This window comes from Rhipicephalus microplus, chromosome 2 (genome assembly GCF_043290135.1).
Source record: "Rhipicephalus microplus isolate Deutch F79 chromosome 2, USDA_Rmic, whole genome shotgun sequence".
NCBI lineage: Eukaryota > Metazoa > Arthropoda > Arachnida > Ixodida > Ixodidae > Rhipicephalus > Rhipicephalus microplus.
The window spans coordinates 22,886,759-22,903,605 of record NC_134701.1 but is presented as its reverse complement, the minus strand read 5'-3'; the positions used below and the strand labels follow the sequence as shown (position 1 = coordinate 22,903,605).

The following is a 16,847-nucleotide window of genomic DNA, read 5'->3' as shown; positions in this document are numbered from 1 at the left end:
TTTTCCTTTAAGGAGTAAAGTTGGATGGGTACTTTGCAGTGAAGGGCTTAATTTTACTTCGTGCCTTGACTTTAGCCACCAATCAGATAACCTCCTTCTAGATAAGTCTACCCGCTTATAAGTCTACTTTGCCCTGTCCCTAAACCCCAGTGGTTTGAAAAACTCTGCGCCATCATCCTGAACTACAGGGTGAAGCCATTCACAGAACATTATCAAGTATTCGGCAGTTTCTTCTTCCTCTCCCCACGCACTGCATACTGTCTACCCCTTTGTATTTGGCCCGATATGCCTTGGATCGCAATACTCCCGTCCTGGCCTCAAACAGTAGAGAACTACCCTGAGTATTATGATAGATCCTTTCCTATGCAATTTCCTGCTTAAAAGTTCGATAGAACTCTAGTGCGGACTTTTTAATCATGCCAATTCTCCACATGTCAGTCTCCGTTTTCTTCACTTTCTTCTTAACTGATAGTTCTTTTTGGTTTGGGCACCTGCTGTTTTCTAAGTATTTACCAGTCAATTTCCTGGTTCTCTTCCTCCATTTTGTATCGACATTCTTCACTTACAAGTAGCTGAAAACCTTCCTAGCCCAACGCTCCTCCCCCACTTCTCTCAATCGCTTCTCAAATTTTATCTTGCTGCTAGCTTCCCGGCCCTCAAATGATGTCCATCTCATATCACCTTATACTCCCTGATTTGGTGTATTCCCGTGAGCTCCTAAAGCAAGTATACCTATTTCACGTTGCTTAATTTATAATCTTGCTTGAACTTCTGATCTCATGCACAAGACCGCATTGCCGAACGTCAGCCCAAGAACCATGACCCCTTTCTATATTCCTCGTACATCACAGCTATTGTAATTCCACAGTGCCATGTTTTTCATTACCGCTGCATTCCTGTTACCTTCAGTCGTCACGTATGTTTCGTGTTCCCTTAGGTACTCTGCCCCATTGCTTATCCATACGCCCAGATATTTGTATTTATCTGTTATCTCTAGCGTGACCTCCTGTGTTCTAATCTCACTACCTTCATTGTCATTAAAAATCTTGACGGCTGATTTTTCCTTACTGAATCTAAAATCTAACCTATCTCTCTCATTACCGCACATGTCCATCAATCTCTGCAAATCTTCCTTGCTGTCGGCCATTAGCACTATATCATCTGCGTACATTAATGCTGGTAGTGCCTGATGAATGATTTTTCTTTGTTTGACTAAAGAGAGGTTGAAGCCAAGTCCACTTCCCTCTAATTTGGCCTCTAATCCTTGTAGGTACATTATGAATATCAAGGGTGACAGTGGACACCCCTGCCTAAGTCCCCGTTTCACCTCTGTGGGCTTGGATACCTGTTTTTCTCACTTTATAACTACCTTGTTACTTTTATAGATTTCCTTTAAAAGATTAGTTACTCCATCTTCCACACCTAGTGTGTCTAGTATTCTCTACAAGTCCTCTTGAACCACGCCATTGTACGCTCCCTTGATATCCAAAAAATGCTAGCGACAGGGGCCTGAGTTCTTTTTCTGCTATTGCGATGCATTGCGTCAATGAGAACAGATTGTCTTCCAACCTCCTGTGTTTTCGAAACCCATTCTGCAGTTACCCTAGCACCCCCTCATCCTCTATCCATGCCTGCAATCTTTCCTTTATGATCTGCATCACCAGCCTGTAGACCACTGATGTCACTGTTATGGGACGGTAGTTGTTTATGTCATCTTCGTCTCCCTTTTCTTTATAAATCATGCTCATCCTGCTAAGTTTCCATCCATCAGGGACTTCACCATCGATTATAGTTCTGCTCACTGCCTCTCTTAAAGTCTGTTTAGACTTCGGACCCAATGTCTTTATCAGCATAATTGGAATGCCATCTGGGCCTGTTGATGTACTACTTGGAACCCTCTTCTCAGCCCTGTCCCACTCTCGTTGTGAAAATGGAGCCATTGTGCCACTTGATCCATCTCTGTCTGTTGTGGTGCAAAAAGCACTTCTTTGTTGAAATTTTTGAATCTGGGGTAACTCGATCGCCCCCTAGGCAGTGAAGTTCGGAATCCAAGCCGGTGCAGGCAGCTCCGTAGACCGCCGCCAGCTGGGCAGGTCAGAAGTACAGTAGGTCATGGGCTGGAGTAGGCTAGGGACCGTAGCTTGGGCCGTTGACTTGTGACTTGGTAAACGTAAACAAGCGGCGCCGGGATCATATGGCCGAACATTGAACTTTACATTGCACCATACACTGGCAGATATGTTGCGCTAGAAGCAGAAGGCAGAAAGTCGCCGGTTGCACTCATTAATGGTCGAATAGACTAAGCACCGCGATTGCACATAACATGAGTAATATATACATACAAGAACCACCAACCAGTGGAAAGGTAAGTCGTGGCTGGATTTTTCTTTTGGTCTTGTCTCCTTGAGTACTTGCTAATGAGAAGCATATGCACTATTCCAAGCGATCTCATGAGATTTTACGTGCCGAAACTACGATGAGGCAAGACGATAGTTACAGCGCGAGAACAGAACGACGACAAAGAGACAAGAAGGACGTCGTTCTGTTCTCGCGTTGTCGTCGTTCTGTTCTCTATACCGACTAGCCCAAGCTGCCACACTTCTCTAAGTTGCGATGAGGCACTTTGCAGTGGGTGGCTCCGGAAGTTCAACCACTTGGGGACGTGCGCCTAATTACATACGACTCGAGCACTTCTCGTACCTCCATTGAAATGCAAGTGTTGGACGAGTGCGGCAAGTGCACCTTACTATTCTTGTAAAGATGTCACAGTGTTAGCTCAAAGCCGCACAAGGTTGAGTCGCAGCAAAGCTGGCGGGCATGCACCTAACTGGGCTTGGCGAGACCGCCTCTCTTTCCCACCTGTTGCATCTCTATGTTGTAGTTTTCAACTTTTTTATTAGACGGTGTCTTTCTATCTCTTTTTTTCCATCATTTCTGTCTTTCTCTCTCTCTCTCTCTCTCTCTGGCCTTGTGCGTTTTTCTCTCTTTGTTCTCCTTTTATTTTCCTCCCTTCTGTACAATTACTACGCAAGGATATCCTATGACCTGCTAGCATGCCTGGATAGCTGAGCGATTGAGACACGTACTTACCTTCAGATTTCATCGATTCTTCATCATTCTCCTCCTCTCTTCGCACTCATTCTCTCGCCCATCAACAATATTGCATCCTGCACTGGAAAAACTGGTGCAGTTACTTGCTTCATTTCATTTCATTTCATTTATTTTACCCTCAATCGCACATAGCTTTACAGAGGGGAGTGGGGTACAGAAAAAAAAAAACTATAACGTTTGAGCCTGATTGAGCATGAAACTGACGTTTAATATAAGGAATACAATTTAGAATCGAGACTAAGGACAAGAAATTATTCGATCATAAAGAAAAAATTGAATAATGTGTAATGAAGGTTGTGGACATGCTGGTTGACCAAGACAGTAGACATGTACAAAGGAAAACAACAGCAACAACGACGAAGACTTATTATTTCCTAAATTATGCAGTTCAGAGTAACTACATATGTCGGTACTCATCTATTGGTAGTATTTGCAATTCTGTCATATTACTCCTTCTTTCATGTTTAACTGGGCGACATTTAATCAAATAATTAAGAACTTCTACTGAAAACTACACGTTTCTTGGCCAATCTCCCAGCGTGGGTGTGTGCCACTGTCCAAGGTTCTACTCAACTCTACCCTTGTGGTTGTAAAACCTGTGTCCAGTTGTTGCGACTCCTGTATTTAAAACACCCTCGTTTGAATTTTCGGAATTGTGGGGTATATCTGGTCTGGTAGTGGGCGCGTTCAAGTCGAGGTGGCTATGGACGCAGGCTGAAGCCCGAGGGCCGCAGTAATGAGACGCGTTCCCAACAAAAGTGACCAGAGCCTGCAAAGCTGTAGTGATGTATGTCACGCGCCCTCTACATACATTTTTTGGGGATAAACAATAGCAATGCATGCTATACCTCTACCAAGAATGAAGTGTTATGATGGGTCGACTCGCTGCACACTACAAGTTCAGCCGCACAGGTAGCGTAACGAAACGTCCAGACCGCGTGCACACCCCCGATGCTGGTGGTCTTGAAGGGGTAGCTGGGACAACCTGTGGCGATGCAGCTGTTGGCAGGGTACCGATGTTAGCTAATGGCGGAAGACTGTTACACTCGGACACAGGGCGAGTCGGAGTCTGCATCGGGCCTGGGGACCCTATAGGGACCCTCTAATATTATTAGACTATTAGCCGATGACTGCATGTTGTACCACCCTGTAAATAATGTCTCACATTCTTCCGTCTTACAGTCATATCTTGACACTACACAGGAATAGTCTGAGGATTGGTTGATGTCCTTAAATATTAACAAAACTTTCCTAATGACTTTTTATCGTTGTAATAACTACATCGCTAACACTTACTTTCTAAACAACTACCCCATAGCTGCTACCAACACTACCATATACTTGGGTGTTCATATCTCATCTGATCTAACGTGGATATTACACATCATTAGAATCACTAACTCAGCTAATCGAGTTCTTGGATACCTTCGTCGCAAGCCTGCCTCGGCACCTGCTGCTACTAAACTAATAGCTTATAAAACACTTGTCATGCCTAAACTGGAGTATGCTAATGCCATTTGTGATCTTCATTAAGCTAACCTTTCTAATCCGTCCAGAACCATGCTTCCAGATTCATCATCTTGAATTACTCGACTAACATAATTGTGTCAGCAGTCAAATCTCAACTTAATTTCCCTCATCTTGCCTCTTGCCGTAAAGTTTCATGTTTGTGCCTGTATCGTAAGTTCCTTCATTCCTTGCCATCAGGCAATGCATTGATCAAGTGTGCACATCGGGCATTGCGCCATTCTCATCCCAATGCCGTATAGTATCTCGTATGCTCAAAAACAAAGACGTTCCAGAAATCATTTTTCCTTCAGATAGCGCAAGACTGGAACGACCTTCCCGCCGTCATTGCCATGTCATCTCAGTTTTCCCAATTTAAGACTGCCGTGGAAAGCCATATTTTATCTTAGTAATTATGATCTATTACTGTTTTTCTATTTTGTTGCTATTGTTAGTGCTGCTTTGCTTTCTTTTTGTTTCATCTATCATGTTTTTTTGCCCACCCCTCCTGTAATGTCCCTCAGGACACTTGAGGTACGAATAAATGAATAGACGACTGGTTCTACTGAAGTCGCCACCAAACGACAGCCGACTTTGCTGTCAATGCAAATGTTCACCATCGCCCAACGCCTCAAACAGCTAAGGTACCAGATGTCTCTGGTTGCGAACAAGTGCTCCTGCATCCGCCTGTACCACATAAGAGCGTCATGGACGCTGCAAAGCACTGTGCCCGCACACTCTGCGTCCCGAATCCACACTGTCTCCCCCTCCTCCAGAGGATGTAAGTCGTTCACAGCCTATCGACAGTCAAAATCTTGACAATGGCAGCAACGTTGGGTCGTGTCACGCATGTTGAAGTCGGAAGTGCAAGGAAACTTGAGAATAAGTGTTGCTGTTGGCACAGGAAGGCCAGTCTAGAGGGTGCGTCCAATCAGCAGCTGAAAAGGGCTGTAGCCAGTGATGCCAGGTGCGTTGCGGTACGACAGGAAAGCCAAGGGCCAGTCTGGAGACTTCTTGAAAAGGTCCTTGACAGGGGGGGGGATCTGCACCATGCACTCGACTTATCATTGACTTGAGGGTACCTGCGACTGCTGTTGATGTGTGAAAAGTTGTAACTATGATAGAAGGCGCGGAACTTTACTGACAAAAATTGTAGTCCATTGTCGCTGACGAGTGTCTCGGCAATCCCATGTCTTACAGACACTTTTGATCACGAGATCACCACCACGGACATTGTCGATTGGGGTACCTCAAATAGTAGTCAACGAGAAGGTAATCTGCTCCGTTGGGATAAAAAATGTCCAACCGCGACCTGCTCCTAAGGGCAGCTATACGCGGCGACAACTTTTCTTGGCATTGGAGCAGAGGCTACAGAGCCAAATCGCATTCATCGTACTGCCAGTGAATGTAGTTCCACAATCTTGTCTGTGTTTTCTACATGAAACTATTTGGGACAGGACGCAGCTCAGACCATTAAGATATTCATATTTCCTGTAATTTTGAACACGCGAGAAAGTCCCACTTTTTTACGTGTACCTCTAACGCTAAGCGGCGTCTGCATCTATAAGAAATGCTGATGGTGCGCCCCCATCACCTTCAACAGCATTACGAGATGCACACCAAATCGGACTACTTCGCATAGTGCTACATGTGCAAAAGCTCCACCCTCGTAGCTTTCCCTTCAGTGCCAAGAAAAGTTGTCGCCGAGTATAGGCATCACTGTAGGAAACAGTGGCTCTGCTCGCTGGGCCTGCGTGGTGGTGCGGTTGGGAGTTTTCCACCATGGTCTTGATTTGATTTCCCATGGTTGGCCATCAAACAGCCCCCTTGGCGATGGTGCGGCAGCGGTTCGCTCCGAAATGCCCATCGCGAATCAGGGGCAGGATGTGCTTGCGCAAAGAAGAGGGCACGAGTGTGCTTGATAGTGATCGTTGATAGTGATTTCAGCACAACGAGCCCAAAACTGGCTCTTATTGAGAGGCAGATTCTCCTTCCGAGAGGCCATCCTTGCATGCAGTAAGTCTTAAGCTGAGCGCACTTCCAATCTGTAGCCTGGGGAGCTCAAAAGTCATAGAGTAAGACCGTGAAAATGGGAGGGATAGCACCGGTGAAAAGGGCTGGAGGGACTTCTTGAGGTAGTATTTCCAGCCGAGTTGACGTGACAGTGCTGACGAACTTGACGACACCAAGGACAACGATTGCGGGATATTCGAGAAGAGGTTGCTCTTGTCCTTGGACAATGTATAGCCATTCATTAATTTGCCTGCCCCGCCAAGGCACAGCTGTGTAGAAGGCACCAAGAAGTTTCAGAGATTGTTTGTTGGGCCCAAAAAGTTCTTCGCCATGCGGCTTGTCGAGCACGGCTGAGCTGGTGGCCGCTTTCAACAGTATGAGCTGGTGGCCGCTTTCAACAAGCTCACAAACCTAAACCTCTACTTTACCATCATTGCCAAACTCTGGTAGAAGAATCACCAAAGCAATTGTACCACCTGATCGAATTTCACGGCAACGTTCACGAAGGTCTTTGGACTGCCATGCAAGCGCTGTTCAGCTCGAAGCCGGCGTACAGCAGGGTGTCCAAAGATCTCCATGGTTCATGCAGCAGTGAAGATAAGAATAGTACAATAATATAATAACAATAAGCTAGTGAGAGAAATACCAAAGTGCTAATATTTTATTTAGAATAAGTTAACATGGAATTCTTGCATCACCAAGAAATTCGCGTATGGATAAGCAGATGCTTCTTTTGCTGTGGCCCGGGCAAGGTGCCCAATTGGAAAGAACATTTTGAGAAGTCATACTAACTTTTTAAAACATTTCAACGAAATTTGTTCTGGGAGTGAAGCAGAAATGAAGACTACGACAAAGAGATCACATGCCAGTTCATAAAGGTGCTCAAGTCTGCTCGCTTTGCATGCACTGAAAGTTCGCTTAAACAGCTCTGTTGATAAAACACACTACTACGGAAAAACGTGCCTCTTTGATGTAGCAAGTGAATCAGATTGTCGGTTAAGCTTTGGAAGGCATGACAAGAAATTGAAAGAAATAAAAGCAGACAAGAAACACCCTTTATATTACTGGGATCCAAACCCACAACTTTTGAATTATGGGACCAATGCCCTGCCAGTTGGGGCTACAATGGAAGGCACTTTGTCATCTACTTTGTTAGATATTTCTGAGCGTGTAATCCCTGGGAGTGTCAGCCCTTCCGTTGTGACTCAATTGGTAAAGCATGGGTAATATAAAGGTGGTAGATACACTGCTGTTATGAATTCCAAGCTGTATTTTTAAATGCATAGTAAGGATTGAAAGAAGACTCAACCCAAGAGTGGGTACATGCAGGTGTTGCTGGTAACGTCTGTTGGCGACATCGAAGTGGAGCTGTGGTCCAAGGAGGCACCACGTGCCTGTCGCAACTTTGTGCAGCTCTGCTTGGAAGGCTACTACGATGGCACTATTTTCCACCGTGTGGTCAAGGGCTTCATCGCTCAGGGAGGGGACCCGACGGGCACCGGCGACGGTGGGGAGTCCATTTACGGCGCACCTTTCAAGGTCAGTTTTGCACTGCAGTGTGTAGAAATTAGAAATCAGCTGGCCACAGTTTGCACACCTGATTCATTGGTACAAGCTGGCTGCTTCTCGTACAGAACCGGGCTGAATGAGCACAAAGTCACATTTTGTATTCTCAATGTAGACCTTTTGATGCAATTATGCTCATGGGCCTCCATTGCATATGGAGAGCGAGAATGGTAGGTTGCCATTTTGATAAGGATGCACGGCCGGCATGGGCCTGTTTCAGATAAAGCATTCACTGGTTTCTTGAGAATTATAAAGTGGCACCGTAGCCACCAGTATGGCTTCTACGACTGAAGCCTCTGGTGAGCTTGCGTAATTTTTGCCTCAACGAAACTAGCACCATCCCGGTTGACTGATAAGTTATCATGTAAATATTGTACATTTCATACTTTCTTACCAGTATCGCTTGTATTATGTGTTTGGTACCAAAGTAAGGTGATAAAGAAAAAAAAAACTTGAAGCAGTGGCTCCCAAATGCCTGGAAACACCTGCAAAGCAAAAAAGGGAGAGAGAGGCTTGATGCTGGCAAATGAAGCCATCTTTCTTCTACTTGGAGGGAGAGTGTCATGACACTAAAGCAGCCTTCTAAGTCACCACGTGCATTTTTAAGAGGTTTAAAGTCTCGCGAAAGAAATTTCTAATCCTTGTGAATTTCATGCAAACTTGACCTTGAGTGAAAGCCGGTATGTGGTACAAAAACTTGCACGACAAACTGCATGCCCCGTGGCTTTAGGCGTGTGAGTTGTGTGCTCACTTCTTGGTCGTTCCTGGGTTTTCCTGGACTAGGAGGAGGGCTACCTGCCCATTGTCACAGCTTTGACACCAGTCACTGCCAACAGGATTATGGAGAGGGCTCACCCAGTTTGCATGCACCAAGTAAAATGGAAAGGTTTTCCACAGCCACTGACGCGTTATTGCCAGAGCGATTGTGATAAGGTTGTGGATGGTGTTATGACCGTCGTCCGTAGGCGCCATGCTGTCGTTGAGAAACGTAGCCCAACAGCGCTCCCACGCCCGGAACTCCAGTTTCTCGGATTCAGCGGCAGGGAGCTACAAAGGGATTAGAAGATGGTCCAAGAGCCATGTCCCTACAAGCAATTCCTCGGGCCAGCTTGTTTAGCAAGACGGCAAAGCAGACTGACCGCACAGGTCGTGTCTCCGCGATTCAAGTGTCTACTCCTTGGCTGCCCTTCCAAGGAAAGACGAAAGCAACCTAACCGCCAAATTGTTCCGGGAAGGAACCCCATTTCCCCTATCCTCAGAGCCTTGCGTCAAGAGGGGCAATAACTATTCGGCGGACCATGTGCTACTGAATTATGCCCTGTGGGCGGTGTCTTGTGTGTGTGTGATTGACGTTCCAATGAAGGAGGAGGAGCCCGACAGGGTTTAAAACGACGCCGCAGAGTGCTGGACGTCGCTCTGAACCATGTAACGGTTCAAGCACCACGCTCGTGGTTTGTGTGACCCCTAACCTTTCTATGCTGCAAATAAGTGTAAATAGTGCCATAAACCTGTTTGTTTTTCGTATCCTCATCTTGTCAGCGTTCGTTTCCTTAACCCAAAGTTACACCACGCTACCACAAAAGACTGGGTAGACCCCGGTCCGCAACAAGGGTGCTCAGCGCTGGGATTCGGAGCGACTACTGGTGAACAGCGCCGAGAGCCGCAACAACTGGTTGGCAGCAGTGGGATATGACTCAGCACCGGGATCCACAACAATGGCAACCGCACCTTTCTGTAGACGTTTTGATTGTTCGCAAACACCTTTTTCATTTCTTTGCATCATACATTTTCAGCGCTTTGTGCTCGGTGTGCTCAAAGAATGGAACAAAATATGATTGACTTGACTAGAGTATGACGTCATTAAAGTATGTGTACAGAACCATGCACTTCTACCCTGAACACCGCGCCATGTGGCCGGTGCTCTGCGGAGCGACTCTGCCGGGTGCTTCAGAAACTGGCGCGCAAGCGCAATGACAGCTGTTGGCGAAGCCTTCACCACATCGTCTGCTAGAGCGCGGCCGCTCGACCGAACTGCGCTCGCTTTGCGGTGAAGCAAGCATCACTCATGTTAAATGGGCCCTGCGACACTATTTGAGCATGTATTCTTTATTGGTTTTTCCGGTGCTGTGGAACACGCCGATATCGTTGCACACATAGCAACGCCGAAATTTACGCTGTTATAATTGTAGTTCACGGGACAAACTACCTTGATTTCAGACAACAGCGACACACATCGGCTATTTTTGTTATGGGAAGTCAAGTCGTGTCATGTGACGTGATGACAAACACCGTTCGCTTTTGATTGGCTTGATGCGGGAAACAGCGTGCAATATACATATGGTGGTAGCTAGGCCATACGAATGAATGCTAAAAACAGTAAGAACCTTATTTATACTTTCTCAGAAAGAAATCATTCCTGTTTCAAAATTATGTAGTTTCGGAACAACGAACTCAGCACTTAGCCTGCAAATGAGGCTATCATATGCCAGCAACTAAAAGTGGAAACGCATGCCGCGTTTTAGCGAGCCAGTAATACGATAGGCAGTGGGTGCTGGTGTTGCCATAAAATGCGTTTTGCATGCAAGCGGAGAAGTGACCCCGCCCAAAGCTTATGTATGTATCTTACACAGTGTGACTGTGGGTGCGTCTGCTACCCGACGCACGTGGTTTGTAGTAACCACACTAAAGCCGCCGCCGAAAAGACTACCCGACGCACGTAATTCGTAGTAACTACACTAACGCCGCCGAAAGGACCGGTAGCGGGGTATTGTGTAAAGGCCACCATGAGGTGACATTTCCGAAGTGTCTTTACGAGACACGCGCTGTGGTTGGAAGCGATTTTTATCGTCAGCAGGCGAGTGAAATGCAAAAGAGAACGTTTCTCATCATCGTCTGCTCAAGTTTTGAACTTTGAGGACTCTAACTTCACTTTCCGTGCACCAATTTCTATTATTCTTGTTGCATTCGTCTCAGTAATCATCGATACACGCATTCCGCTGCTAAATAAGGCTATCTCAAAAGTGTCGCACGTCCCCTTTAAGTGCGCACGCAAATTGAGTAATAGGTGCGGTTCTTGAGAAACGCAGAGACTATGGCTTTTTGCAAGCAATTGTACAAGTAATAAACATTGGAACCATACATGAGAACAACTTTGACGCCGCGGTGTCACTGCCACAACTAAGCTATTCAGTGCAACAGAAACAATATGCCGCAGCTCACACGACTGCTTTTGATAAGCACAAACTTGAGTGCTACGAAATTGGTGATGAATATATCATGTAAGGCCTGACATAACATCTTGCAATGTTTGAAAGTTTTGATTGCTTACTAACCTGTGAACAAAAGAATCTGACTAGTTCATTAACCTTAGAGAACTGATATAACATATGGCTGTTGCCAATAGCGCTGCTTTCATGTGCTGCCGAGTTTAACTCACTAATATTCCACCTTTATTCCCTGTTTACCAGCTGCCGTGTTTCTTCGTGCCATTCATGCAGACAATATAAAAACGTTCCAATTTAGCTAAACTTGTATGGGGCTATCAGTGCACCAAACAAGCGCCGATGACAAATTTCGACTGCTGTTAGCAGGTGCAGAATAAAGCTGCATACTTTTTTGTCTCTGGGTGACATAAGGCCCGCTTATCGCTTCATATCTTTCTTGGCTCGAAACGTTAGCCAACCACAGTAATTTCTTGTGGCCTTTCGATTCGTAGCGCTGTCAAACTTTCTTTTTATCGCTGCGTGATAAAAGGGCCACGTATGTTTGGTAGTAATTCATTCCAGGATTGCCTCCCGATTAAAGGACCATGCCTGAAGACGAAAGACAACGTAAGGTAGATATATCTCTGCATTAATATTCTCAATGTGCTATATCTGCAATGAAAAACCGTTCTCTTGCAACTGTCAACCGGATTGTTCAAGTGTACAGGAATGAAGGACGCATTGGATATGCCCCTTAGCAACCTCGTCGCCGGGTGACTGCCAAGGACGAAGACCTGCGAATTGTGGCAGCCGTGGTGGAACAGCCGAAAACTACAGCCCGAGAAATGTAGACTGAGCTCGGACTCAACCACCTTTTGGCTACAACCGTGAAGCGCCGCCTCTTCGAAGCAAGACCGAACAGAAGCGCTCATGCGAGCTGAGAACAAGGCGAAGCGGCTCCAGTATAAGATCAGGCTCGCTGGTCTGCATCCGGCTGGAAACGCGTGGTATTCACAGACCAGTCTACGTTCAGGGCTCGGTGGTATCAGAGAACACGAGTTTGGCATCCTATGAACACGCGATATGTAAAGCAATGCTCTTAAGCTTTCAAGGAGCAGTCGTTTCAGCCGCTGCTTTTATCAATGCTAGTTACCTGTGATGTGACTGTGCAGTTCGTGGTAACACTTCATTGATTCCAAGTTAGCAGCTAAATATTGTCAAAAATCTTCTTTTGGTTATTTAGTGCAAGGTGCGAGTGATATCTAATAGAAAGGTAATTCATTGGAATTCATTAGACACTGAGAACAGCACCTCTAACCTTTCGTTGTTATCTAGAACACTAAACAATGTTATCTAAAACACTTAACTAATTGCCCTTTATTAGTATGCTTGATGAAAAGTATATGTATAAAACCAAGGTTATATTGAAAATTCTTTGTAACTCTATTTAAACTCATGAGGTAACCCATGAAGGTAACTTTCAATTTAAAGTCGATGCACGTGTGACTTGCAGATTTCGGGAAGCGCGCCCGAAAACCTCCCTAGACGACCTGCAGGCCAACTGGTCGGCGGCTATGGCATCTCAGGCCCAGTCTGCTAAAGCTTGCTGTCTATTTTTATGGGAACCTTATTTTGCCCTCAGAGTTTCTTTCATCATACCCATCACTCAATAAAAATATGAGTGGCTACCACGAGTGTTTGGCCCCAGCGCCTAATGTCAACAAGGACACCACAAAAAGATCGCCTATCATTGGCTCGGTCAGGACCTTGTCGTGCTATATTTTCCGTGTTTAAATTTTGCAGCATCAAAAAGCTTTGTCCGTTAATGAACTATATTTGGTCATTTTCTGCAGATATATGCCACAATACATACAGCGACTAGCTGCCAGTGGCTGAAGTTCAGTGACTGTCTGGGGGGCAATCACAAAGGATAGCCTTGGCCCTCTCGTCAGGGTGCGTGGCTGTTTCACAGCCGAGAGCTACTTCTCAATTCTACGCGATGTGGCGTTGCCATTCCTTTTGGTAGGAATGTTTCTAGATGGAGACATTATCCTTCAACAAGACCGCTCCCAAGTACACACGTCCAAGTTGATTTCTCCTTTCCTGCAAGAGCATGGAGTTGCCATCCTGAAATGGCCACCGCCATCCCCAGATATGAAGATCATTGAGAACATATGAGGAAACATGAAGGCAGCGTTGTGCTCCCGCAGCCTACATAGCTTGTCTTCGAACAACCTGTGGTCAGCAGTATACAAAACTGCTGGAAGGAAGCCAGGGCGAACATTCAGATATATGACGCCTTCTATGCCTCGCTTCTGGAGAGGATGAGGGTGGTGATCAAGGCTCATGGTGATGCCACCCGCTTCTAAATAATCTAATTATCTAAGTACAACAGTTGAGCTAGCTGAAGGGCATTTGTAAATGTCCCAACACTTTATGTTTACTTTCAGATAAGCTTGAACAGAACTTTTCTTTTTTCATTTCTTGGCCAGATGAGACTGAATCATGGTTATGCGCTCTTCTATGAGTTCTTTTCAATAACAGTGCATTGCAGCAGATGCAATGCTACAGTATTCACACTTAATACCCGGTGTAATACACCTAGTTATATTTTTATTGTGCTTTTTGCCGCGCCCAACTTCGGGCTGATCATAAAAGTCATGCGAGGTGTGGGAATATTCTTTCTGTTCCAGTGAATCACCTAGCTTTAGCAGTGGCAGCGCGGCTTGAAAGTTTTGATTATGTATGGGGCGAGGTTTATTACTTGTACAATCGCTACCTAGCTTTAGCAGTGGCAGCGCGGCTTGAAAGTTTTGATTATGTATGGGGCGAGGTTTATTACTTGTACAATCGCTTGCAGAAAAGGCACAGTCGCTTCGCTTCTCGAGAACTGTGCAGACTTCTCAATTTGCATGCACACATAACAAGAGTGATGCTTGTTGCTTCACGGCAAAGCCGGCACGATTTGGTTCAGCGGCCGCGCTTTAGCAGACGACACGGTGAAGGCCCCGCCTACAGCTGTCATTGTGCTTGTGCGTTAGTTTTCGAAGCACCCGACAAAGGCGCTCCCCGAAGCGCCGGCCGCATAGCGTGGTGTTCATGGTAGAAGTGGACAGCTTTATACACTTGCCGGGACAAAAACATATGTACGAAGTATCCTATTCTCCAAACTAATGGGAGTCAAATTAATGAGCTATTACCGCCTACACTCTGAAGCAGTGTATGAGAACAGAACAAAAACTGAAAATGAAAAAGAAAAAAGAAAACAGTATTTTTGACCATAACGAAAACGTATCCGAAATGTTATCTAGTATCATTTCGTTCCAGAGTGAAAATGAAATTCTTTAAAGTGGTTGAAATGGGGGTTCGCAAAGCCATTTTTATGATCCGTGGAAAACTCACCCGCTTTTTTTTCTTACATTTTTTTTTTTACAAAATGGAGTGATGTGGCAGGTTTGCTTGATGTTTTTGGTAGCAATGAAAGGCACCTGTCTCACGCTCCAGTTGTGTAAAATTACCTATGTACCCCCCCCCCCCCCCCCTCCCATCACTTCCACCAGTCCACAAAGGGTCCCCAACACATCCATGTCTGAGAACCGCTGCTTTAAATCATTTTTTGGTTCATCCGGAAACTTGGCAATCTGGAACAAGCGAGGTCATGCAATGCGAGCGTTAGTGAGTATCTCGGGAAACAGTACCAGTGCGTATCTCAAGCAGGAATGTCTAAGTAAAGACATGTTGAAATTGTGCCAAAAAGAAAACAATAGCGACAAGAGCTCTGTATTAAGTCAAGTCAACTATTGCGTGCCTGTGGCACATGTTAGTGTGGAAGCTATTCTCGGTGCAGAAGTTTGTTTTTATATAAGTAGTCGTCTCACATATGAAAGGTATATGCTCGATGATGGGCTTCTTTTGAGATCATGCTCACTTCCCTGATACCTTGGAAGGGCACTGGTTTTCGCTGATTTGTAAGAATTCGTGGTACAGAGTAACATAATGTGTTAATGTGGGCTTGGGTATATACTGAACTTCAGATAAGCAACGGGGCAAGGAAGGAAGGGACAAGACCTGTCCCTTCCTTTTTTGTCCCATTGTATCGCTGTTTTTGTGAAGTTCATTCGTGGTACAGGCAAACCTGTTCTCCCCCTGTCCCGTCTTCTTAAAAGGACTCTAATATTTTTATTTTTGATGCTGCTGCAAATTTTCACACATAAATAAATAACGAAACAAACTGTTACAACACATTTTTTTTTCGATCCTGGAACAGCAATAGAATGGAACTTTTAGCGGTGGAGCAAAACTAAGATCAAAATGAAAAGCATTTCGTTCTGATAGCTCGCTCTGAAGCCTTTTCAAGCTTGATAGAGCTTTATTGTGATCACATGCTTATTTCAATAAAGCCATTTTATATTTATTAAATTGCAACAGAAATATTGTTACTATACATTAATATATGTGTATTATAGTAACTGTTCCTTATTTTGTTGTAATTAAATATCTATTCTGAAGTCATGTGCTTGCATAAATCAAAGAAAATCTCTGATTATAAATGCAGTATGAATTCGTTATTGATTATGTCCATGCTGAGCAAATTGTGCTTTTAAATAAGTCGTGAGAAGCAGCACGTCGCACGACTCACTGAATATGGTAGTGCCTTCAGTCATGTGCAACAGTACGTTGCAGTATGAAGCTGAGTGAAGACAAATTTACTAGGAACAAAGTTAGACTTATCGTAAGCTTTTTTTAAATTTATTTATTTATTTATCAATACTGCAGGCCAATATGCTGGCCCATGCAGGAGGAGCAAATACAATAATACAATGACAAGCATTCACAAAAGTCTAACAATCCAAGAAGAAAAACGCATAGTGCAAGACACTTGCTTCGCAAAACAATTTACACAGGTGATAACTACGAGAAAAAAAAAAATCTGAAGACAATAACAGGGCACTGCACTCAGCATGGGATTCACGTCAGAATTGGAAGAAATGTTTAAACACTGCTCATATTTATACTCAATATTAAGAGAAATGGTTTTCTAATTCTTTTGTAAACTTCTTCGATTATACGACGTGAATAGGTAGAGTTCTATTCCGTTATGGTGCGCAGAAAAAAACTGTTCATGTGAGATTTGGTTTTGGTAAATATTGGCGTAAAAGAAAAGCTGTGTTTGTGTATAGTCGACCGTGTGTGTAGGGGTACTAAAAAACAAGGCAACTGAAGACCAATATTCCCTTTTATGATGTTGTGTAGAAACTGTAGGTGGCTAAGTTTACGGCGGTGTTCAAGTGAACTTATTTTATTGGTAAGCATTGGAAGTGATGGGGAATGTTCTCTTTTGTATTTTCCAAAAATAAATCTAACAGGCTTTCTTTGCACACGCTCCTAATTCATAATGTCTTTTCTGGTCTAAGGATCTAATACAACAGCCCCATATTCAAGTTTTGA

General features: G+C 44.7%; 1 protein-coding gene across 2 annotated transcripts in view; it reads left to right on the top strand.

Moving 5' to 3' along the window:
* The first annotated feature begins 1,699 nt into the window (after nucleotides 1–1,699).
* The window catches only part of LOC119169175 (spliceosome-associated protein CWC27 homolog), a 199,570-nt gene continuing 184,422 nt past the window's right edge, over nucleotides 1,700–16,847 (top strand). The window contains exons 1-2 of one of the 2 annotated variants that reach the window (XM_075886293.1): nucleotides 1,700–2,365; nucleotides 7,960–8,169. In XM_075886293.1, the coding sequence (XP_075742408.1) occupies nucleotides 2,324–2,365; nucleotides 7,960–8,169 (252 nt within the window). In that variant the 5' untranslated portion in view covers nucleotides 1,700–2,323. The remainder of the gene's footprint in view (nucleotides 2,366–7,959; nucleotides 8,170–16,847) is intronic. The other variant, XM_037420284.2, reaches the window with a different exon arrangement.